At 36.3% G+C, this 25,614-nt stretch overlaps 1 protein-coding gene across 5 annotated transcripts in view; it reads right to left on the reverse strand.

Moving 5' to 3' along the window:
• The window catches only part of STAG2 (STAG2 cohesin complex component), a 114,885-nt gene that overhangs the window by 60,964 nt on the left and 28,307 nt on the right, over window positions 1-25,614 (reverse strand). For 4 of the 5 annotated variants that reach the window (XM_087427380.1, XM_004437321.3, XM_087427379.1 and 1 more), the window contains exons 2-4: window positions 8,497-8,640; window positions 4,512-4,590; window positions 669-833 (exon numbers count right to left, since the gene is read on the reverse strand). In XM_087427380.1, coding sequence (XP_087283506.1) covers window positions 669-833; window positions 4,512-4,590; window positions 8,497-8,540 — 288 coding nt within the window. In that variant the 5' untranslated portion in view covers window positions 8,541-8,640. Of the gene's footprint in view, window positions 1-668; window positions 834-4,511; window positions 4,591-8,496; window positions 8,641-9,216; window positions 9,237-25,614 lie in introns of those variants that run through there. The other variant, XM_087427381.1, reaches the window with a different exon arrangement.

The following is a 25,614-nucleotide window of genomic DNA, read 5'->3' on the forward strand; positions in this document are numbered from 1 at the left end:
TTTGATTATTCTATGAAGGAAAGAAATTATTCCCTATAGCTTTTACAAATTAAATAACTTTATTAAGCATGTATATTGAGCATAGTATTTACTTAATTTTTAAAAACCATATGGGTTTAGCCTCCATTGTAAAGCCTAAATGCTTCTATTGTCATAAAATTATGGAGAAGAAACAAAATTAGTATGATCTGACATGGATATAACTCAAACTGTTTAGTCTTTTGCTAAGAAACAGCACAAGTAATAAAATTTGTAATAGACAACAGTGATCAAAATAATTCAATTCACTAAAGTGGATAGTAATTATATTAGGTCACTCAACCAAGAATTCTATAAGGGCAAAAGACTTCATATTTTAATGGCAGTTATATAAATCCAGGGGAAATTGAAACTTCATAATCAGGGTTTACATCAGCATATTTTTTGACCAATTTTTTATTATACACCATTAAAAGAAAATAATGCAGCAGAAAATGACTCAAGATGCAGCTTAAAGGTCTTTTGTCTGAATAGACAGATTCCTAGATTTCTGACTAGTTTTTGCTTTTTTCTAATAAGCAGTGTTAGAAAATTTTTAAATGCAATTTCAAAAATCAGGGATATATTTCATATAACTCACTAAAGTTTAAAATGTACAAATAAACTGGAAAGAACATGATAAACATTACCTGCATAGCACTCTTGCCCATTTTAACAACTTCAAACAACATCATGTTTTCCACTCCATTCTGTTGGTGATGACCATTCATTCGGTTTGGACCAGAAGGAGGTTTTCCTCCACCATTTCCACCTTTGCCCTTTTCTCCTGGGCCCTTTTTCCCTTTTTTACAAGTCTGCATAAAAATATAAGTTGAGTAAGTTCTATCATTATCCTTGAGAGTTCAAAATAAAGCTAGAGCAGAGGCAGCTAATAGGGTACATAATTATAACACGCTTAAACCTGACCTAAAGGGAAGTGCCGTACACATATGTCCTAATAAAATTATATGGTTATGACAGCCTCTATGTGGTATCAATTTTTTCATTTAGACTACCATACACCTCACATGACATTGTAGTTAAGAGCACAGCCTCTGAAGACTGACAGACTGTATGGAATGAAATTTCTACTCCTATTAGCTAAGTGATCTTGGGCAAGTTACTTAACCACACTGTGCTTCAGAGAGATTTTCTAATTTGTAAAGTGAGGCTAAAACTGTGCCTACTTCATAGGGTTGCTGCTTTAGGGTGCAGACTAGAGTGGGCAGCAAAAACAAAACTCTTTATCAAATAAGTAACTCATACTTAGTTCAACATTCTAACCTGATGTCTATTGTTAGTCATAAATCATTGCAGTGCATTGAAAAAGGAATTCTAAATAGTATGAATAGGTGTATCAACCTCATTCTCATTCTGGGCCCTCTCTCCAATACTTATTTATCATGAAAATTCAATTAATGAACACTGTGGAAATGAAGCCCCTTTATAAGGAAGTTGTCAATATTGGGGGTGGGGGCTTCCTAAATCAATGAAAAGGTTGCCTAGATGCCTCAGTTATAAAATACTTCCCACAGCTTGTATACCTTGTCATAGAAAAACAAGTCATTCCCTAACTCACAGTCCTCATTTCTAAAATGCCAGAGTTTTATTAAAATCTTTACAGATGAGAATAGATGATTTCTAAGGCCTCTTTTAGACCTACGCATTTCTGTGATCTAGAACAAGGGTTGGAAAACTTTCTGTAAAGTACCAGATAGTAAATATTTTAGGCTTTGTGGACCACATATCATCTGTAACATATTGTCAACCCCTTAAAAAGGCGAAAACCATTATTAGTTCACGGGCAGTACAAAAACAGGCCATAGTTTGCAGACTCCTGGTCTACAGCCAGGTCTACAAATTTATTTTCACTGACAGCCTGTATATTTCTATATTTTGTTCCATTGAGGGTCCTTCCTTCTTTTTCAAGAGTCCAAAACCACTCTACTCTTAACAACTACTTCAAACCCCTTCCTAACAACTGAAAGATATTATTTGTTAATTTACACTATTTTGTTAATGAGAGTCAGTCTTTGTGAAGCTAAGCCATTAATTCCTAATTGTAGAATGAAAGGCTTTTGTCCTGAGTAAAAGGAATTTCAGAGATAAGGGTAAAAGAAAAGATCAACTACAAAGAGTACACTAGAAAAGTATAAAATGTTAATGTTAATTAACATGGAGCTATATATTTGCAATTTATCTATCATATACCTCAATATTCCCTGCCAGGATGAAAAACTAATTAGTACAATTAAAATGGCTCAATGGATATGCTATGCTAGAAAAAACAATGTGCAAGGAGTGATAATACAGGGAAGTACAAAAAGTAAACATGTTAACCTGAGTACAATCTTGTAGAGGAAAAAAAAAAATCTCTAAAAAATAGACTATATGAGGTAGTCTACTACAGTGGATTAAGAGCACCATTTTTCAAAAGACGTGGGCTCAAATCCTCTAACCACTGAGCTTCTCTGGATCTCAGTTTCCCATCTATAAAAATGAGGAAGGGGCCGGCCCCGTGGCTTAGCGGTTAAGTGCGCGCGCTCCGCTGCTGGCAGCCCGGGTTTGGATCCTGGGCACGCACCGACACACTGCTTCTCCGGCCTCACAGCACTTCTCCGGCCATGCTGAGGCCGCGTCCCACATACAACAACTAGAAGGATATGCAACTATGACCTACAACTATCTACTGGGGCTTTGAGGAGAAAAAGGAGGAGGATTAGCATAGATGTTAGCTCAGGGCTGATCTTCCTCACAAAAAAACAAAAAAAATGAGGAAGTTTTCTAATCCACAGGGTTGTTGAAATATTAGATGACATGTAAAAGTATTATTACAGTGATGGAACATACATAGTATGGTGTCAAAACACACTGGCTCTTATTATTATAATAAATCCTTGATCTGACCTCTAACACCTCACTCACAGCACTGGCTATATAAAGCTAACCAAACTATGCCACAAAAACACTGGGGAGTCCTCTATTCAGATACCACTGTGAGTCTTGTCCCAACTTGTAAATTCAATCAAAGTCAAAAGTAGAGTTTCATTTCTGCAAGATGGCTGCAGAACAAGAAAAATGGTTTTCTAATGAATATACATATACAGTCATGCATCACTTAATGATGAGATACATTCCGAGCAATGCGCCATTAGGCGATTTCCCCATTGTGCAAACACCAGAGCAGACTTACACAAACCTAGATGGTATAGCCTACTACACACCTAGGCTCTACAGTACTAATTTTATGGGACCACCATTGTATATGCGGTCTATTGTTAATCTAAATGTCATTATGCAGCGCATGACTATACTACCACTAGAACTATGGTTGTCTGTGGATAGTCAGGAGTTAACATTTTTATTCATTCACACTTCTCTCTCTCTCAAAACTTCTACTTTTTAAGGGACTAAGAAAGCATAAAAAATTATGAAACACATGGATTATATGTACTCTAAAAAAATATTCCAAGGACTAGTTAAATAAATTATGCCTCATACATAAAATGGGATGCTAAGACACCATTAAATACTACAGACAAGAAAAGTTCACTGATAGGAAAACTGCTGACAACATACCATTGAGTTTTCAAAGCAAATCAAACAGTTTGCATACTGTGATTCCATTTAAGTAAAATTCAATGTGCATGTTTATATATATATGTTTATGTATAAAAGTATGTTCATCAAAATGTTTAAAGAATAAATTACCTCTGGGTGATAGGTTTATAGGAAAATTTTACTTTGTTCATTGTACATTTTGTATTATTTAGACTTTTTAAAAGTAAATGTGTCATGAGAAAATATAAATCAAAATTCACTTTGAGAAAGAAAATGCTGAACAAAAACAAGTCATCTTTTGCACAATGTATTTATACATGCATGGATCAAATGTACTTTTCAAAACAGCAAAATGATTTAACCATTCACCAAGTTATCCAGGGCCCTCAGGCTATCCACTCTAAATTTGCATTCTGTTGACACATAACTTCACTTTGTTTTTATCCTTGACATTACTTGTAAAGAGTAAAATTAATGTCAATTGTAACTCATTAGACTTAAACTGGTTGTAGGCTACATTTTCAGGGTTATAGGGTTTACTGGTTGTAGAGTTACATTTTAGAATAAGACATTTCATTTACTGCTTTGCTTTATATTTAACTACTCATGCGTAAAAATAAAGCCAACAGAATATCACATTTTACCTAGCATACTGTGCTTTACAAAATAAACTACTAGAAACAATAGTGTATTATTAATTTCAACTTTACGGTAGTGGAAATAAATGATCAAAAGATATTTGATCTAGAAGCCAAAGAATCCACGTGTTCACAAGGCTTACCATACCAATCAGGAAAAAAAAGATATTTTTAAAAGACAACGTCTGAGACATAATTAAAACTATATATATTTTATGTATATAATTATATGTATGCATTTATGTATATGAATGACCTTAAGAACCAAAATAACGTCCCATATTCTGTACATACTTTGCCTTTGCCTTGCTTCTGGTTTTTTCCTTCGATGTCTTCAAAATCTGTGTCAGAAGAAAAATGTGTTTCTGACTCCCTGTGACAGAAAGATAAGCAATTATTTAAAACTTTCCTTAGAAATGGAGATGGCATTTCTAATTTTTGTCATATTTTCTAAAAGAAAGGCTTGGTTAACTCATTACAAAACTCCATATTAGCATTAAGTGTAATTAAGATGCTTTCCCAAAACATCATACCATAGCACATTACCAAATATATAAAATCACATAACCAACCACAAAAATAATAATCTAAAACACAAATGTCTAAACATTTTTATTTTGTTAATTTTTAACCAAAGCATAGAAAATGAAATCAGTGGCTCTCAAAACTTTAACCCTAGGAACTGTGGTGTTCTGTTGCAATGGCTGGTTTTATTTTCTGATTCAAAGACCATGGAGCTCAGGGAAAACTCTATTTTAACACTAGGCATTGGATGAGCTTTATTAGGAAATTTTAGCAATATTAAGGATCCTCTGACCTCTCCTACCTCACTCAAAAAATACTCATAAATCTAGGTGTAACTATACAAAACATCTATTTCTAAAGAATATGTATACAACATTTTTACAAACTAAATCATTTGAAATACAATAGGGAAAGTGTGCTAATTGATCAAAACTCTTTATGAAGTAAAGAGGTGGTGAGCTATAGTCAGGAGAACTGGTTCTAGTACTAAGAAACTGTGTGATCTTGGACAAGTGACAACCTCTCAATCTTCTCATCTATAAACAACGTACATGCAGGAAAGAATGAAATCTCTAAAGTCTCTTCAATCTCCAAGATGTAAATCTATAGTTCTAAGAAATTGTCCCTCACTTTGGAATAGGAGGAACACTTTGAACAACCTGGATTGTGTACAACCTGGATTTTCTCACACAGAAGGAAGTAGACTAATTTAAATACACATGTGTGATGCTTCTTATATATGTAAACATGGGTCTATCTATCTAAATAGTAGTAGCACATCCTCATTTAAATGCTTAAGGCAAGGCATACTTAGTATTTGGGTCACAATGAATTTTAGAATTGAGCCACACCCGTAAAAGATAAAGGTTTTACCACTCTAAATGTGTAAACCTAGTGCCACTTTTGCTTAAAATAAATAGAATCAAAGTGAAAGGCTATCTTTCTAAAGCTAGTCTTCTCTAACTAGATTTCTTATATTTCCATTTTTAATGCTACAATAAGCAGTTGTCCAGAGGCTGTGAGGTAGGAATACTTTATAAATGCGAGCAGGGAAAAAAAATTACTATTTATAGCACTTACCTACAAAGTAATTTAAACAACATATTGAAGATAGTGGCAATCCTAACTATATTCTATAATGTTTCGAGGGAAGGGCCTATGATAAATACCATTTCCCAGAGTTAATGCACCAAAAACTGAATGACTACTATAACATTAACCCTGAACCTCATGCCTGTTACATCTTAAGAAAACTATTGTTATCAATATTCTTCCCAATGCCTATATGACCTTACAAAAAAAATTGAAACGCTTTTAAAATACCTTGGTGTATAAGTAATACTTCTTTCTTCCCAAGACATTTGTGGGACACCAGCTCTCTTAGAGAGCTCAGTAACTGCTGTAAGTCTGCAAACAATCACTAGTCTTCCCAATATTCCAACGGCCACAGAGTAATCAAAGGCTCAATTACACTCTTAATCTTCATCTCCAGGCTATCCCAACTAACAGAATGAGCCACTAGAGGTTTGATTACTAATTGGAAAACCTTCTGAAGAAAGCTGAAGTGAGTAATCAGCATAGGAAACTAAAATATCCCCAACCAGAGAAGAAATATCCTCATGCGTCTGTCTTTCTCCAACGCTTTCTCTCAGCTTTTAAGATCAAAAGAACAACAACAATTGAGGCCGGCCCCATGGCGTAAGCGGTTAAGTGCTGGCACTCTGCTATTGGCGGCCCGGGTTCGGATCCTGGGCGGGCACCGAGGCACCACTTGTCAGGCCATGCTGTGGTGGCGTCCCATATAAAGTGGAGGAAGATAGGCACAGATGTTAGCCCAGGGCCAGTCTTCCTCAGCAAAAAGAGGAAGATTGGCATGGATGTTAGCTCAGGGCTGATCTTCCTCACAAAAAAAAAAAAAAAAAAGAACAACAACAAAACCCTATTCTAGGTGAAATAACATATGTTAATATGTTTATGGAGCATATTGGGTTAAAACTTTAGTGGTTTGAAATTTCATGAGTATCACATGACTGAATCTTCCATTTCTTTCTCTTTACCCTGCCCCCACCTCACATATCCAGTCAAATGCTGTCTATTCTACTTCCACAACATCAATTCCTTCTTATCCGCTATCCTTTTTCAGGCCCTGATTACTTGAGATAGTCTAATAGTCAATAGTTTATAATACAAATCTTTTTAATTATCTCTAATCTTAATTATTTAAGAAATTTCATAACGTAATTTTACAATAGTCAAACCAAAAATTAATTTTCTCAGACTATCCCATATCCTCCCTCAAACAAAAACAAGAAATTTTCCTCAAAAATCTTAAAGTAGAGTCAATATACTCGGATTTAAATCACATTAAAAATCATACTTTGAAATACTGGCAATATCCCAGTAGACCCTTAGGCCCCATTGAAAATAATAAAATTATTTTTTTTTTTAATTTTTTTATTTATTTATTTTTTTCCCCCAAAGCCCCAGTAGATAGTTGTATGTCATAGTTGTACATCCTTCTAGTTGCTGTATGTGGGACGCGGCCTCAGCATGGCCGGAGAAGCAGTGCGTCGGTGCCCGCCCGGGATCCGAACCCGGGCCACCAGCAGCGGAGCGTGCGCACTCAACAGCTAAGCCACGGGGCCGGCTCAATAAAATTATTTTAAAAATGAAAACCTGTATACCATCAAAAGCAGACACTGGCTACCATTAGGTACAAGGGTATCTATCTGTTGTTTTCAAAATTTTTAGCAACCAGACTGTTTTCAAATCAAGTCTTATAAAGATCCTAATAGCAAATATAGTGTGGTGTATGTGTGTTTGTAAAGTTAAGTTAAAGGGATCCATGGGCAGTTTAAAGGTTCACTTTTCACTGAGGCACTAGTGAAACTGGAGCTTAGTATGAAAACCAGTCACTATTACATATAGTAGCTCAAATTCTTTCCTATATCAAACACCAAAGAGTAAGTAGAATAAAAGTTGAATAAGATGTATAGGTAGCGGGCCGGCTCTGTGGCTTAGCGGTTAAGTGCGCGCGCTCTGATGCTGGCGGCCTGGGTTCGGATCCCGGGAGCGCCCCGAGGCACCACTTCTCCGTCCAACGTGAGGCCGAGTCCCACGTACAGCAACTAGAAGGATGTGAACCTATGACATACAACTATCTACTGGGGCTTTGGGGGGAAAAAACTGAATAAATAAAATCTTTAAAAAAAAAAAAAAAAAAAAAAAGATGTATAGGTAGCTTTTAAGATGAGGATAAAGAAAACACCTATGTTGAAGTCACTTTATGGACCAATAAGCATATAATTTGTTTCTGCCAAAAATATGGAGAGCATGTCCTACCCTCCTAGATTTGTTTTAGCCTATCATCATTTGATTTTCTAATAGAAATCTGACATTACATCCTAAATACTACTGCATGGTATATATTCCTTACTAATGAGAACACTTAGGAATTTCATGACACTTCCTCAAAACAGTTGCTATTGTAGAACCAATTATTGACTCAAAGAACTGCACAGCAAAAATAATAAATTGTGTAGTATCTAAATTAAAAAATAAATTTGAAACATAGTACCAAAAAAGCATGGAATAACTACTGTTACAGAGCCCAATGAATGTTGATATAAACTGTTTCAAAGTATACATACTACCTCATATATTAGATCTTCTCAAGCAGAAGTAATTTTTAACTTAATACATTTCCCATTTTGTGGATAAAGCAAGTATTTAAAAATTATCATAATATACTTACTGTAGTAGATTAAAATCAGTTGGTATTTCTGGAGCTGCTATCATTTCTTTATCATCTTCTGGAACGCCCCAATGTCAGAAATATATTCATGTATTTACGTGGGTAAAACGATGGTTTACTTCTTTCTTCTAAGACAGACAATTCCTTTAAAAGGGGGAGGATGCCATATTTATTATAAACACATCAAAAATATTGAGAAGGGTATCTATACTCAAAAACGAAATTTCCCAGCGCCTGCTAATATGTTTTAGTAGATAAGGATTTCTTTCCCTTGCATTTGACTGCTTTTTCTAGATACGGATTTGTTACAACTCTTGTAGCCCCACAATAGTTACAACAGATACAAAGCAAGAAGCTTGTATTACAGCCAATTATTTTAAAAATTTGTTATGATTCTCTAGCCTGGCTTAAAAAGACGTATGCCCTAACTAGGAACCGAATGTGACTCTTTTGCTGGTCCTGAAATCCTTATGGCAAGTTTAAACCATAATACAAGATGCCTGAAAATTCTATAGGTTTTTGCTGATGATGTATAGTACAGTTAAAAGGAGCTAATAAAAAACCTAAAACACTTTAAAAGCAGGCTCTTCTACAGTAGAAAAAACATACAGTACAAAGCCTGGCTTACTAATAAATAACCACTTCATGATAATACCACACTGTGTTGAACAGGGAAGGGAAAAAAATGTTAGCTCTGAGGTATTCCCTCAAGGAACTTACAATCAATTTAAATATCAATAATATCATAGAGACAACAGATGAATGCCATTTGTGACCGAAGTAAGTGTAAGTTTGGCCATAGGAAGGTTACTATTTCCAGTTTTGCAGGTCAAAGATGCAGTTCCTAAATGAGAGAAAGACGTACAAGCAAATGACAAGTCTATAACAAAAAAGAGAAAACAGGCTGGGTCTCAAGCTCTTAATTTTATGTGTAACTTCCTTTTATAATTTTCTTATGTTTTTCTTTTATTTTCAAGTGAATCTAGTACTTGGTGGCCACGTAAAGAAAAAGCAGATAAGACTAAACATATCCAATTAATAATAAATGTTCAAATATCACATACTGATAAACTTCTATCTAGAAGAGAAGTTTCCAACAGAATAGATGTTGTACAAGAAACTGATAATTTTTCCACTAATTTTAAATCTATAAAAAACATAATCCATAGCTACTAATATTTAATTAATATACAGAAGTCCAAAACACTGCATTTCCTAGCTCACTCTAATTAAGCTACTGTAAATAGCAAAATAATGAGGTAATAGAAGAAACAAGAAGAATGAAGAAGCCACAAAGTAAGCCCTGAATAATCAAGGGTTGTCTGCACCACCACTTCGAGTTTATCTTTTGTTCTGAAAAGTACTCATACATAGTAAAATCTTTATTTAGAGATGACCGTTAGTATGGTCTTCTCCTTGCACTAAATCATGGTCCCAGGGTTGTTTCCCTCTGAGACCACTAATTGTTAATCTGGTTTTATTCTTATTGTAACCGAAGGAATTATCTAAGTCGTACACACCAGAGTTCTGAGGCTTGCCATCCACATGCCGGAGACACCCTAGCCTCCTAAAAATCTAAACTTATTTTAAAAATAAAACTGTTTTTTAAAAAAGAAAATAATTCTGTCTTTTAAAGGGAGCTAGAGAGGTACAGAGCTAATAAGTTCTAACCAACACATCAGGTCATCTAGATGACAAGATGGAAATAAAGTGCTTGCTTTGTCTGCCTACCTGCCCCCTCCCCAACTGGCTCACTCTCTCTGAGCATTTTATAAAACCAAACTTGCTGCATTCCTTAAATAAAATATCTTTAAACAGATTTTAAAGATAGTTCATAAATATATTCTCCTAAGGGACATAAAGAATGTATCAGCTCTGAAAAGCAGAGAGCACTATATAAAATAAGTATTGTGTGATATACTACATTTCTCTAAATAGCACAGAATTAACTTCTAGTGGAAAGAAGTTTTGTCAGATCAAATTATTTTGCTCAGTATAGGGCTACACTAACATGTATTTGGTAATTATAAACTAAAGCAAACACAAAAGAAAAACAGAATTTATAAAGATGTGAGTCTCCCAAACATGGTACCTATATTTTAACAAGAAATATCATGCCAGGGACTGATAAAAAATTATTAAACTGGCAAACTCCCTATACCAGCGAAAGACTTGTTTTAAAAAGTTTCTGGGGCCGGCCCGGTGGTGCAAGCGGTTAAGTGCACACGCTCCGCTTTGCCAGCCCGGGGTTCGCAGGTTCAGATCCCAGGCATGCACAGACGCACCGCTTGTCAAGCCATGCTGTGGCGGCGTCCCATATAAAGTAGAGGAAGATGGGCACAGATGTTAGCTCAGGGCAAGTCTTCCTCAAGAAAAAACAAAAGGGGGAGGACTGGCATCAGATGTTAGCTCACGGCTAGTCCTCCTCACAAAAAAAAATAAAAAGTTTCTAAATATTAAAAACCCATCCAGGGCTGGCCCCGTGGCTTAGCGGTTAAGTGCTCGTGCTCTGCTACTGGCAGCCCGGGTTCGGATCCCAGGCACGCACCGAAGCACTGCTTCTCCAGCCATGCTGAGGCTGCGTCCCACATACAGCAACTAGAAGGATGTGCAACTATGACATACAACTATCTACTGGGGCTTTGGGGAGAAAAAGGAGGAGGATTGGCAATAGATGTTAGCTCAGAGCCTGTCTTCCTCAGCAAAAAGAGGAGGATTAGCATGGACGTTAGCTCAGGGCTGATCTTCCTCACACACAGACACACAAAAAAACCCATCCAGCCAATTAAAAGTATCTACCATGTGCCAAATGCAGTTCTGGGCACTGGGCATACAGTGGTGAACAAGAGAGCAATGAACCTTGCCCTTATGGAACTACCTCTAACAATAAATGTGAAAATATATTCATTTCTACAAGAAGGCACTTACCTCTATTGCCACCTAATATTATTAAACATAAGAATACTAAATTCCATGTATCTGAGTTTTTACTATTTTAATCATTCTCTAAACAATCAATTTGCCACCAAAAAAGTTTTTCATACCTCAAAAAAATTTATGTATATTAAAGTTGCTTTGTAATTTAAATGGGGAGAAAAATGGTAAGTTAGCATTGTTTTTTTTTTTTTAAGGAATGTAAACTTGATCTGCAGGAAGAGCTGAGAACTTTTCCCTTTTTATTGCAAATATCTACAGCTGTATATAAATACCGTTTGCTTCCCCCAAAGACTTACATTAAAAATTTCACAAACAAGGTCTTTAAGTGTACTTGATACCATTTGACCTAAGTTTGGAAACCCAAAACTGTAAGAATATGTAATGCTCAAATAAAGTATGAGTTTAATAATAAAACTCACCATACCATTCCTGGCCTACTGTCGGTTATTAATTTTTTTAGAAATATGCTCAAAGATCACAAGGTGGAGCTCTCACCTAATGTCAAGGGAAAACTCCAAGATTTTTATCACATGTACCAATTTTCTATAACTACTATAGAAGAGTTAACATTCCAAAAGCTTTGGAAGATAAAGCATACAAATAAAACTTGCTTTAACTCTCAATCACTATGTTCCTTTAGGGAAAAAAAAATTATATCCAGTAACAACTAGCTTCTAATCCTCCTTACTGAAAACTAAGCAAACACATTTATAGATAGATTGAATAATACACATTAAAGTAAAACCACTTCCTTAGGCTCAAGTATATAGTATACTGCCATTAAAGGTTTCTTAAGTACATTCATATATAATTATTGGATTAAAAATTAATAACTAATTACACATTTTTAATTCTATACATTAAATTCAAGTGATGCACTCAGTGGCACTACTTTTGATATAAACAGAGATCTAAAAGCTGAAATTTGATCACCATAACTTCTCAAGTTACCTATAATGAATATACGTTTTTGGCCTGTTACTCAAAGTTTAGATTCCAAGTTAAATTAATTCAATAGCAAAAAATTTTCTTCTTCTACTTCTGAAAACCTGTTGCACACCTATAACTATAGCATATAAACAGAAATATGTAAAAATTATATATAATTATGCTTGCATCTTTAACTCCAAATAGTGAGTTGCTAAATTAATTAAAATTATCCCCCCAAGAAAAAATAAAAATATACTTTTTTTAATATTGAGTAATTTGGATTTAATAAAAGAATAATCGTTTCAAAGTTCTTTTAATTCAATCCCAAGTAGTTTCAAGATAGAAAATAAAAAGCTACAAAACAGAGTCATCACTAACAAACTTCCTCAGAATCCACATGTTATTGGAGAGTGGGGGGAACACTTAAAATAACTGGTGTATTGGGCCAGCCCGGTGGCATAGTGGTTAAGTTTGCATGCTCCGCTTCGGCAGCCTGGAGTGCTTGGGTTCGCATCCTGGGAGTGGACCTACACACCGCTCATCAAGCCACGCTGTGGCTGTGCCCCACATACAAAAATAGAGGAAGACTGGCACAGATGTTAGCTCAGCGACAATCTTCCTCACCAAAAAAAAAAGCAACGAAAAGAAAAAAAAATAACTGGTCTGTTAATTCTTTCCCTAAAAATGCAGAAATATTCAACTGCTAAAAGCCAGCAAATTTAGCACATATATCACATGCCACCTCCTTAACTTAACACTCCTCTCAAAAGGGTTATATCCTTCTACCTATAAGGATCATATCTAGGAATGTAATATACCCTTCTGAAATGCCACCATCATTACAATACAAACACTTAAAAATTTTTAGGAACTACCTAAATGTCCTGCCATGGATTAATTTATGGCACAGAAAAGTAATTAATAAGACATCCATACACTGAAACTATTTATGATGACTGTGTAACAACATGGGTAAAATTTGATACATTAAAAGCCCTATATTAGGGTGCATTAACAACAAAAAAAAGCAAAGGAAAGCAGTTATCAGGGTGGTAAAAATGTGGGTGATTTTTAAATTTTTAATTTATAATTTTATTGTTAGCACAAAAAAAGTAAATTATGAGGGTGGAAATTTATTTTTTAATGTTCTCTTTTAAAATCTGAACTACCTAAGGAATTACAAAACTAGCTCTGCTGCTAAAACCTGATTTATTCATATTTCAGATACATAATCTCATAAAGTCAAGCATCTACAAAAAACTCTGAGTTCTATCATAAAATTATCTTTATTATGTTCACCTACTCAAGATTAGCAGGGAACAGAAACTTTCTTACGAACTCCCAACGAGACCCAAAGCTATGGTCCTTTTCTTGGCCTATCTACTTTCTTAGGAGACAGCAGACAGAAGTCTGTCATTTAGGTTGAGATCGTGAATGCTAAAAGGTAGACTAGTTTCTGCATTAGTACATTTAATTAAAACAGGACAGTTACTATCATTCCATATGCCAAATGACACATGGCAACTTGGAGGACATAGGGCAAGAAATGAAAAGCTCACCAAGAAATTAAATTAGACATAAATACCTACCTTCAAAAGAAGAAGAAAATCTACTGCCCCTTTGATGATTAATCTTTAAAAAAGATTTCTCCTTGCTCACAAAGATACTTTTCGGGGCCGGCCCCGTGGCTTAGTGGTTAAATGCACGCGCTCCGCTACTGGCGGCCCGGAGTTCAGATCCCAGGAGCGCGCCAACGCACCGCTCCTCCGGCCATGCTGAAGCGGCATCCCACATACAGCAACTAGAAAGATGTGCAACTACGACATACAACTATCTACTGGGGCTTTGGGGAGAAAATGGGGGGAAAAAAGGAGGAGGATTGGCAATAGATGTTAGCTCAGGGCCGCTTTTCCTCAGCAAAAAGAGGAGGATTGGCATGGATGTTAGCTCAGGGCTGATCTTCCTCACAAAAAAAAAAAAAAAGATACTTTTCCTCCCTCTATTTTTCTCCCCAATTTCTGCTATAGTCTTCTGAGTAAAGGACAGGGTGAAAAGGATGACAGATCAAGCAATGATCATGTATATACTCAGACCAGCAACAAAATTTTAACCTAAAAGTTTCTTGATAGCGTACCCACATTACAGCTACCACACATATCCTTTGCAAATATATTTTCCTTTTCACAAACCTGGATGGAGTCCTAAAGAATTTCTAATGGTACTATCTGCTCTAGTGCAGGAACAGGTAACCTAGAGAAGTTATGACTAAAAGAAATCTGCATACATAAGAGAATTAATGACCTCGTCTACATTTCCTAACTAACCGTAAAATAGGTCAAATATCTGCCCTTACAAACTTAAAAAATAATATACACGAGGAAGGGGGAGGCCAAAAGCAAAAGGACTTCCTAAAATAACTAAGTAGGCAAAGTGAACACACCTAACGCCACAACACTTCAAAAACAACTTTTACTTTCAGGAAGAGGAGAAGGAGCAAGCTGGGGCACAGTCTACACAGATATGGCATCACTATACACTGCCAGAAACTAAAGCCAGACAGAACTGGAAACATCCACCTGTTCCTCTCCTATTTTTAAGTGTATGATAGTAGGTGCTTAGCAATATTCCTCATTTCCTTGTCTACCCACATTCCCCAGTACATGCCAAATGTGACTCAAGTCTTTAGCCACAATTAGGACCACCTTGCCCAACCTACATACTCAGCCCCAGTCCTCGACTATCAGTTTTGATTTCTGCAGAAAATCTAGCATGTCATTTATTTTTTTGGTTTTTGGCTTTTTTTGTGAGGAAGATCAGCCCTGAGCTAACATCCATGCCAATCCTCCTCTTTTTGCTGAGGAAGACTGGCCCTGAGCTAACATCTATTGCCAATCCTCCTCCTTTTTTTCCCCAAAGCCCCAGTAGATAGTTGTATGTCATAGCTGCACATCCTTCTAGTTGCTGTATGTGGGACGCCGCCGCAGCATGGCCGGACAAGCGGTGCGTCGGTGCGGGCGCCCAGGATCCGAACCCAGGCCGCCAGTAGCGGAGCGCGTGCACTTAACAGCTAAGCCACGGGGCCGGCCCCTAGCATGCCACCTATGACCTTCGCAACAAATGAGTACTATCAGTTCTGTTTGGTTTGTGGGGTTTTTTTTTGGATAGAGAGGGAGATAAGAAAAAGCTTCTGCCTTATTCCTGCAGACTCACTATTCTATCACCCTGTATTCAGCTGTACTCTGTGCCTCTGTCATCCAAGGACCAATACCATGCCTTGTTCTTGCTCTAGTATATCTACCAACCCCATCCCAGCAACTGAAATCCTACCCCTAAACCCACCCTAAAAAGTCTCCCTTTGTCTCTCTAGTTGCCCTAATCTGAATGCCACAATACTGTCCTCCCCTCATCTGTCTACCATACTGGCACTGGCTGCTGCTAGACAATGGATACCATACCATACCTGATATACTGGACACATATCAGCTATCTAATTCCACGTCTGCTAATTCTCCAGTTTCCCCAAATAAGCTGCAGTTGACTACACATTACCCAGCCCTATCCCAAGATAAATATCAAAACAGGTAAAATATTTGTTTTATCATATACTATCACCTTAAAATCATATCTCAGTCTTCCAAGGTCAACAGCTAAATCGGGAATAATTTCTAAAAGTACCATCAATGCTTACTCTTCATCTCACTTATACCTGAATATCATACTGTTAAAATATATATACACACCCCGCTGACATAACTTTCTGTATGTTAAGATATCGTGAATAAACAGTGGTAATTACAACTGAGTGTAGCGGCTATCAACATTTCAGAGGTGAGACCCAATTACTTGGTATAAATGAATATCTAGACCTGAAAATCAAATTTACAACAATGAGCTAAATTCTTGTGTTAACACTCACAAATGGTATACATCATGATATAAACACAGTGCATTATTACCATCAAACCTACTTCACACTGGGCACTGCCGGCTCACTGGCAGATTTCAAGCAACAGCAGATATCAAGGCAGATTTCACAGCACAGTAGCTGAAGAGAAGATACTCCTGGCTGAATTTTGAAGGAAATCTAAATTTTTATTTCACATACTCTTGGATTGACTGCATCAAAAATTTTCACATTTATTTATTCAAAGTAGTAGAAAGTATCCAAATGAAATAGAGTATTTATTAATAAGTCACATGAAGATGCAGATACAATTGTAACGGATACAATTCAGTCAATAAACAATAAAACCAAAGTGTAAAATAAACCACTTTACAGAGGATAATGGGAAATTTTAATCTAAAATTTAGAACTGCAGTTACTACTACTAAGCACAATATTTTTTTTCATTTTAATATGACCACAAAACACAACATACATATTTAATATTTTTGTATCTTCCACTTCTGATTAGATAACATCTTATTAAAATATCTAGCATTAGCATCCACTTGATATAAACCACTAACTTTTCTACTAACATCCACAGTAAACAATTCATAGGCTTGAATTATATTCATATTCAAGTTCAGAAACCAAATATGCTTTCACCATGAAGTTTATGAACACAGTACAGGTACTTCCCATTTCTTATTTCAGACCTAAGAAGTTTGTTCTTCATTTGGTAATTCTACACAATGACAGGAGAGTCACACATATGTTGTACTCTAAAATTATTTTAATTCTCTCTAAACTTAATTATTTATTTATTTATTTATTTATTTATTTTTCCACCAAAGCCCCAGTAGATAGTTGTATGTCATAGCTGCACATCCTTCTAGTTGCTGTATGTGGGACGCGGCCACAGCATGGCCGGAGAAGTGGTGCGTGGGTGCGCGCATGGGATCCGAACCCAGGCCTCCAGCAGCGGAGCGCACGCACCCAACCGCTATGTCACAGGGCTAGCCCAAATTCTCTCTAAACTTAATCTTTCCTAAATAAAGATTAAAATATATAAATTACTCTTTAAAAATTAAATTTAAGCCAGATAAAGACACCACAAAGAAAACACAGACCAATATCCCTAATGAATACCAATACAAAAATTCTCAACAAAATACTAGCAAACCAAATTCAACAGCACATAAACGTATTATACACCATGACCATGTGGGATTTATTCCTGGAATGCATGGCTGGTTCAACGTATGATAATAAATCATTGTAATGCACTACATAAAGAAAAGGAAGGACAAAAAAACCTAATGATCATCTCAATTGATGCAGAAAAGGCATCTGATAAGATTCAACACCTTTTCATGGTACATTCATGGTACATTCAGCAAACTAGGAACAGAAGAAAAGTACCTCGACATAATAAAGGTCACTTATAAAAAGCCCACACCCATTATCATATTGAATGGTAAAAGACTGAAAGCTTTCCCTCTAAGATCAGGAACAAGGCAAGGATGCCCACTTTCGCCACTTCTATTCAACACAGGATTGGAAGTCCTACCCAAAACAATTAGGCAAGAAAAAGAAACAAAAGGCATGCAAATCGAACGGAAGAAGTAACATTATCTCTGTTCACAGATGATATGGTCTTATATGTAGAAAACCCTACAGATTTCACCAAAATCTTGTTAGAATAAACAAATTCAGCAAAGTTGCAGGATATAAAGTCAACACACACAAATCAGTTGTGCTTCTATACACTAACAATGAACAATCCAAAAGGGAAATTAAGAAAACAATTCCATTTACAATAGCACCAAAAAGAATAAAATACTTAGAAATAAACCTAACCAAGGAGGTAGAAGACTTATACACTGAAAATTTAAAAAAACACTACTGAATGAAATTAAAGAGGACACAAATAAATGGAAAGACACCCCATGTTCATGGATTGGAAGACTTAATATTTGTTGGGATGTCCATACTACCAAAAGGGATCTACAGATTCAACACGATCCCTATCAAAATCCCAACAGCATTTTTTTGCAGAAACAGAAAAACTCATCACAAAATCCAAGGGACTCCAAATAATCAAAACAATTTAGAAAAAAAGGAACAAAGTTGGAAGAATCACACTTCCTAAAAACATCATAAAGCTACAATTATCAAAACAGTGTGGAACCGGCATAAAGACAGACATACAGACCAATGGAATAGAATGCAGAGGCCAGAAATAGACTCTCACATACACATTCAAATGATTTTTGAGAAGGGTGCCAAGAAAAGTCTCTTCAACAAATGCTGTCGGGAAAACTGGATACTCACATGCAAAAGAATGAAGTTGGACCATTAATTATCTCACACCATATATAAAAATTAATTCAAAATGGATTAAAGATCTAAATCTAAGACCTAAAACTATAAAACTCCTAGAAGAAAACATAGGGGAAAAGCTTCATAACATTGGACTCGACAATCACTTCTTGGATATGACACCAAAAGCACAGGTAACAAAAGCAAAAGTAGACAAATGGGACTACGTCAAAACTTTTACACATCAAAGGACACAATCAACAGAGTGAAAAGGCAACCTACAGAATGGGAGAAAATATTTGCAAATCATATATCTGACAAGAGGTTATATCCAGAATATACAAAGAATTCCTACAACTCAACAACAAAAAAATCAAATAACCCAAATAAAAAATGGGCAAAACTTGAATCAAAACCATAATGAGATCCAATTCACACCTTCTGAGATGGCTAGAATCAAAGAGACACACAATAGCAAGTGTCTACAAGGTTATGGAAAAAACTGAACACTTGTGCACTGTTGGTAGGATTGTAAAATTGTGCAAGTGGTAGGGAAAACAGTATATGGAGGTTCTTCGAAAACGTTTAAATAGAACTGCCATATGATTCAGCAATCCTCACCTTTCGGGTATATATCCAAAATAATTGAAAGCTGGGTCTCAAAGAGATATTTGCACCCCCACATTCATAGCAGCACTATTCACAATAGCCAAGAGGTGGAAGCAGCCAATATGTCCCTCAACAGCTGAACAGATAAACAAAATATGGTATATACATGCAATGGGATATTATTCATCCTTACCAACGAAGGAAATCCTGTCATATGCTACAACATGGATGAACCTTCAGGACATGATGCTAAATGAAATAAGCCAGTCAGTCACAGAAAGACAAATACTGTATGACTCCACTTACATGAGGTAATAAAGTAGTCAAATTCATAGAAACAGAAAGTAGAATGTTGGTTACCAGGGGGTGGAGTGAGGAGAAAAGGATATAGACTTTCAGGCTTGCAAGATGAAAAAGTTCTGAAGATCTGTTTCACAACAATGTCAATTTACTTTACACTATTGAACTGTCCACTTAAAAATGGCTGATGGTAAATTTTATGTTTTTTTACCACAATAAAAAAAATTTAAACTCCCTTTTATCAAGCAAGCTTCTCTCATTATCATATACACTCACAAGATTTTACCAATCACTTGACAACTCCTTTCTATACTGAACAAGCACACTATATACCATAACTATTGATATCTTTTGAAAATTAATTTTATAAGTTAAGATACTGAAAATTGATATCTATACTCAGAATCCTTTATTTTTTTTTTTTTTTAAGATTTTTATTTATTTATTTTTTCCCCCCAAAGCCCCAGTAGATAGTTGTGTGTCATAGCTGCACATCCTTCTAGTTGCTGTATGTGGGACGCGGCCTCAGCATGGCCGGAGAAGCAGCGCGTCAGTGTGAGCCCGGGATCCGAACCCGGGCCGCCAGCAGTGGAGCGCGCTCACTTAACCACCAAGCCACGGGGCCGGCCCCTGGAATCCTTTATTTTGACAAACAGATTTTTTTGTCTCGTATTTAATACAGTAAAAATGAACCAAAGCTTATGTAACTTTACGGCAAAGGATCTGAAGCAATACCTAGCTTTTCAAAAAAAACCTCCAAAAAACATAGAAGCATTTGTTGAACAATGTGAGCTAATCCCAGCTACATTTTTAAACTTGCCACAGAGAATGAAAACTATCATTGAAATCCATTTAATAAATGCTCGACATTTCTCTCCCTTGTTAAAAATTTGATGGTACAAGTCTCATAGTTACCCACAAGAGAACAGCACACAACTTAAAGCCAGAAAAAAGCAACAAGAACCTTCTAGCAGCAATTCAGGCAAGCTGCTTGCTGATAGCTGGCATCAGTCAAGGGCTAGCATGCTAGAATGGCATCATGTGATACTAGGAATTAGGAATTACTGATCCCCAAAATATAGCATGCGATTCCATTAAACTTGGGGGAGGGAGCTTATTATTAGCATACATCATAAAGATGATCCAATAAGAACCAGTAAGAAGAGATATCGAAGTGTTACATATACGTAGTTAAATTACCGGCACTAGACATTACAAGGGGCCCTCACATTTTGCCCTATAACCTATTCCATTTTCAGTGCCTTATTATACACCCATAAGTATATTTCATCCACTTTAGTATGCCATCCAATGGTGAAAGAGGACAACAGACCAACTCTCAATCTGAGCTCTAACATGACAGAAATTTTTTAAACTTTCATAGAACAACTGAGACCAAAAGACTACCTTATTTCTAAATCACCACGAATATATCAAAGCATCCTGCAAAACATCCCCAAAAGAATTATCTAAATGCTAAGGAAGCAAAATAATGACTCAGCAAACATTTAATATTAATTAAGACCAATATATTATTAAAAGCAAACATATACTAGAACTAATGTTTTTATGCGTTAGGCACACTTGAAAATATATTCTACTGCAGAGAACTTGAAACTACTATCTTAAATTGGCGACATTTATAGTTATTGCAGCTTTGGGGCCGGCCCCATGGCTTATCGGTTAAGTGCGAGCGCTCCGCTACTGGTGGCCCGGGTTCGGATCCCAGGCGCGCACCAACCCACCGCTTCTCCGGCCATGCTGAGGCGGCGTCCCACATACAGCAGCTAGAAGGATGTGCAACTATTGACATACAACTATCTACTGGGGCTTTGGGGGGAAAAAGGGAAAAAAAAGGAGGAGGATTGGCAACAGATGTTAGCTCAGGGCCAGTCTTCCTCAGCAAAAAGAGGAGGATTGGCATGGATGTTAGCTCAGGGCTGATTTTCCTCACACAAAAATAATAATAATAATAATACAGTTATTGCACCTTGGCTTTTAAGACATAATTCCTTGCACCAATAATTTATCTGCTAGGTCATTAGTCAGGAAAGAAACTTCTCAATTAGAAAATTATTTCTATAGAAAAACATGAGTATAATGATCTACTTCACAAAAAGGTTTCTGGCAAATAATGTAGCAAAATCTGAGAACAACATGTATGAGGACATTCTTCATTTGTGAGCATCTCCCATCTTAATCTATGATTACTCTGGCAAAAGTGCTCAAAATGCTCTTTTCATCATGAAAAGCAATCTCTCTCTCACTACCATCAGTGATTATGCTAAGCTTTCCTGATTAATTCCAAACAAGAAAGAGAGAAAAAGTTTTCTTTTCCAACTGCTTCTTGTAAATTATTCTAATGTTTTCCAAATATCCCTGTCATGTCATTTTAATTGAAAGTTTTATTACTTCATTAATAAAGTAACTAATAAAGTCACTAACCCCCAGCCCTCAACCCCCCACCCCCACACACAGGTTAGTCCTGTATCACCTGCTTTGGCTAGCAATAATAACTTACTAAGGTATTCAACTATATTTCACCTGTCTCTTTTTCTGTCCAAAGTTACATAGCAACAAGCAGGGTTTCTCCACTGCTGAAGTGGCTACATAATCGTTAACATAGTTACTAGTGAACCTACCTCACTAATTCATATTGATCCTAACTGGTAGATCATGAAATCGTTCACAAGTCAGTGTGGCAGATTCAATTCTCACACCATGAAAAACGTCATCAACACAACTAGTACCATCTTCTGTTACGTCTGGCACTTAACCAATATCAATGTTCACAACAAATTGCGTTGATAATATGCTACTTTCAAGAAAGAACTGTAAAATAAGAATGTATATACGGATACATCTGTTTGTCTGCACAGAAAAAATAACTGGAAGGATTAACAAACATTTCCTTTTAAAGTTGCCTATAAGGAGGAGGGGATGAAAGAAGGAATATAGGAGGCAGGAGTCACTGAAGACTTCTATGTATACTTTCTATATAATTTTAACTTTTGATTTAGGGAAATAAAGTACCTATTCAAAAAATGAACCTGAACTTTTCAAATTCCTAAAGTTAAACAGAAATTAGAAAAAATAAACCTAATCATGTGCATCAAATAAATAACATGAGCATACAGAGAAAGCATTTATAGTAAGAAGAGTTTAAAACACATTTTATCCTTAGTGAGATAAATTCTAAGGACAAAAAGAAATACAAAGAAAATTTAAACTTTACTTAATAGTTTTGTTGTTTGTTGTAATACTGATTCTGCTCTTCTGAAGTTTTCTTTTTACTGTAGGATTGCAAAAAAAGTAATCACATTAATGATATTAAGAATCAAGTGTTTAACAGAAAAAATAATTATCAAAAAAACTTTAATAACACATGCTAAAACTGAATTGAAGGAAACACAAATAAAAACCACAATGAGGGCCGGCCCCATGGCATAGTGGTTAAGTGCGTGCACTTCGCTGCTGGCGGCCCGGGTTCAGATCCCGGGCGCGCACCAATGCACCGCTTTGTCAGGCCATGCTGTGGCAGCGTCCCATATAAAGTGGAGGAAGATGGGCACGGATGTTAGCCCAGGGCCAGTCTTCCTCAGCAAAAAGAGGACTGGCATGGATGTTAGCTCAGGGCTGATCTTCCTCACAAAAATAAATAAATAAAAACCACAACAAGATATCACTATACCTATTAGAACGGCCAAAATAAAAAGTAGTGACAAAACCAAATGATAGCAAAGATGTGAAGAAATTGATTCTCATATATTGCTGGTGGAAATGTAAAATAGTACAGCTACTCTGGTAAACACTTTAGAAGTTTCTTCTAAAAACCATACACTCACCACAAAAAAAGAAATCATAATTATGTGAGGGGATAGAAGTGCTAGCTAAAGCTACGGTGGTAATCGTACTGCAATATATGTGTATCAAATCAACACGTTGTACACCTTAAACTTATACAGTGTTGTATGTAAATTATATCTCAATAAATAATTTAAAAATTCAAAAATTCAAAAACCATACACACATTTACCATAAGAATCAGCAATCTTACTCCTTCCTGAGCATTTATCCCAGAGAAATAAAAATCTATGTCCACACAAAAATGTGTATATGAATATTCATATCAGCTTTATTTTTAATAGCCAAAAATTGGAAACAATTCTGTTATAGGTTGAATTGTGTTCCCCCAAAATTCATATTTTGAATTCCTAACCCCCAGTACCTCAGAATGTGACCTTATTTCAAGTTAGAGTCTTTACAGAAGTTATCAAGTTAAAATGAGGTCATTAGTATGGGCCCTAATCCAACATGACTGGTGTTCTTATAGAAAGGGAAAATTTGAAGACATACACACAGTGAGAATGTCATGTGAAGATGAAGGCAGAGACCAGGGTTATGCTTCTATAAACCAAGGAATACCAAAAATTGCCAGCAAACCACCAGGAGCTAGGGAAGAGGCATACAACAGATTCTCTCTCACAGCTCTCAGAAGGAAACAACCCCGCTGACATGTTGATCTTGGATTTCTAGCCCTCACAACTGTAAAACAAAAAATTTCTGCTGTTTAAGCCACCCAGTTTGTGGTACTTTGTTATGGCAGCCCTAGCAAACTAATACAAACCCAAATATCCTTCAATGAGTGAATGGTTAAACAAACTGTGGTATATCCATACCATAGAACACGATCCAGCAATAGAAAGGAATTAACTGTTGGAACACAACTTGGATGGTTCTCAACGGAATTATGTTGAGTGGAAAAAAAAAACAATCTCAACAGGTTATATATTGTATGATTTCCCTTTATATAACAGCCTCCAAAACGATAAAATTATGGAGAACAGATTAGTGGCAGCCAAGGATTAGGGACAGAATAGAGGAAGGTGAGGGAGGGGGATGAGTATAACTATAAATGAGTAGTTAGAGGGATCTTGGTGATGATGGAACAGTTCTGTATCTTGGTGGTGGTGGTTATACCCATCTACACATGTGATAAAATTTCACAGAATTATACACATACACAGTCACAGGGCCGGCCCCGTGGCTTAGCGGTTAAGTGCGCGTGCTCCACTACTGGCGGCCCGGGTTTGGATCCCGGGCGCACACCGACGCACTGCTTCTCTGGCCATGCTGAGGCCGCGTCCCACATACAGCAACTAGAAGGATGTGCAACTATGACATACAACTATTTACTGGGGCTTTGGGGAGAAAAAAGGAGGATTGGCAATAGATGTTAGCTCAGAGCCGGTCTTACTCAGCAAAAAGAGGAGGATTAGCATGGATGTTAGCTCAGGGCTGATCTTCCTCACAAAAAAAACAAACAAACATAGTCACACAAATGAGTGCACGTGTAACCAAAATCTGAATAAATTCTGTGTATTGCACCAATGTCAATTTCCTGATCTTGATATTGTACTATAGTTATGCAAGAGGTTTCCATTGGTGGAAACTGAGTGAAGGATACATGGGACCTCTCTCCTATTTTTGCTACTTCCTATGAACCTAGTATTATACAAAATAAAACTTTAAAATGTCTAATCAAAATCCTAGCAAAGTTGTTTCTTTTTTTTTCAAAATCAACAAACTGATTCTTAGAGGAGAAGGCAAAGGAATTAGAACAGCCAAAACAATTCTGAAAAAGAACAAATTTAGAGGACTCACAGTATACACTATATCAAGGCTTACTATAAAGCTACTGTAATCAAGACAGTGTGAATGATGATCAGGACAGATCAACAGACTAGAGACCTGAAAGAGACCCACACACATATGGTCACTTGGTTTTTGACAAAGGTACCAAGGCACTTCGATGAAGCAAGACAGTCTTTTCAAATGACTGGCTAGCCATATGCCAAAAAAAGTACCTTACTCCATATTTCATACCACATGCAAAAATTAACTCAAAATGAATGCCAGACTCAAATGTAAAAACCTAAAACTATAAAACTTATAGGTGGCTTTATTTGTAATCAGCAAAAGGTGGAAAACAACCCAATATCCTTCAACTGGTGAATGGATAAGCAAATCATGTTCCATCCATACAACAGAATACTACTCGGTAATAAAAAGCAACAAATTTCTGATACACATGACTCGGCTGAATCTCAAAAGCATTATGCTAAGTGAAAGCA

Source organism: Ceratotherium simum, chromosome X (assembly GCF_057802395.1).
Source record: "Ceratotherium simum simum isolate JZ-2026a chromosome X, ASM5780239v1, whole genome shotgun sequence".
Taxonomy (NCBI): Eukaryota; Metazoa; Chordata; class Mammalia; order Perissodactyla; family Rhinocerotidae; genus Ceratotherium; species Ceratotherium simum.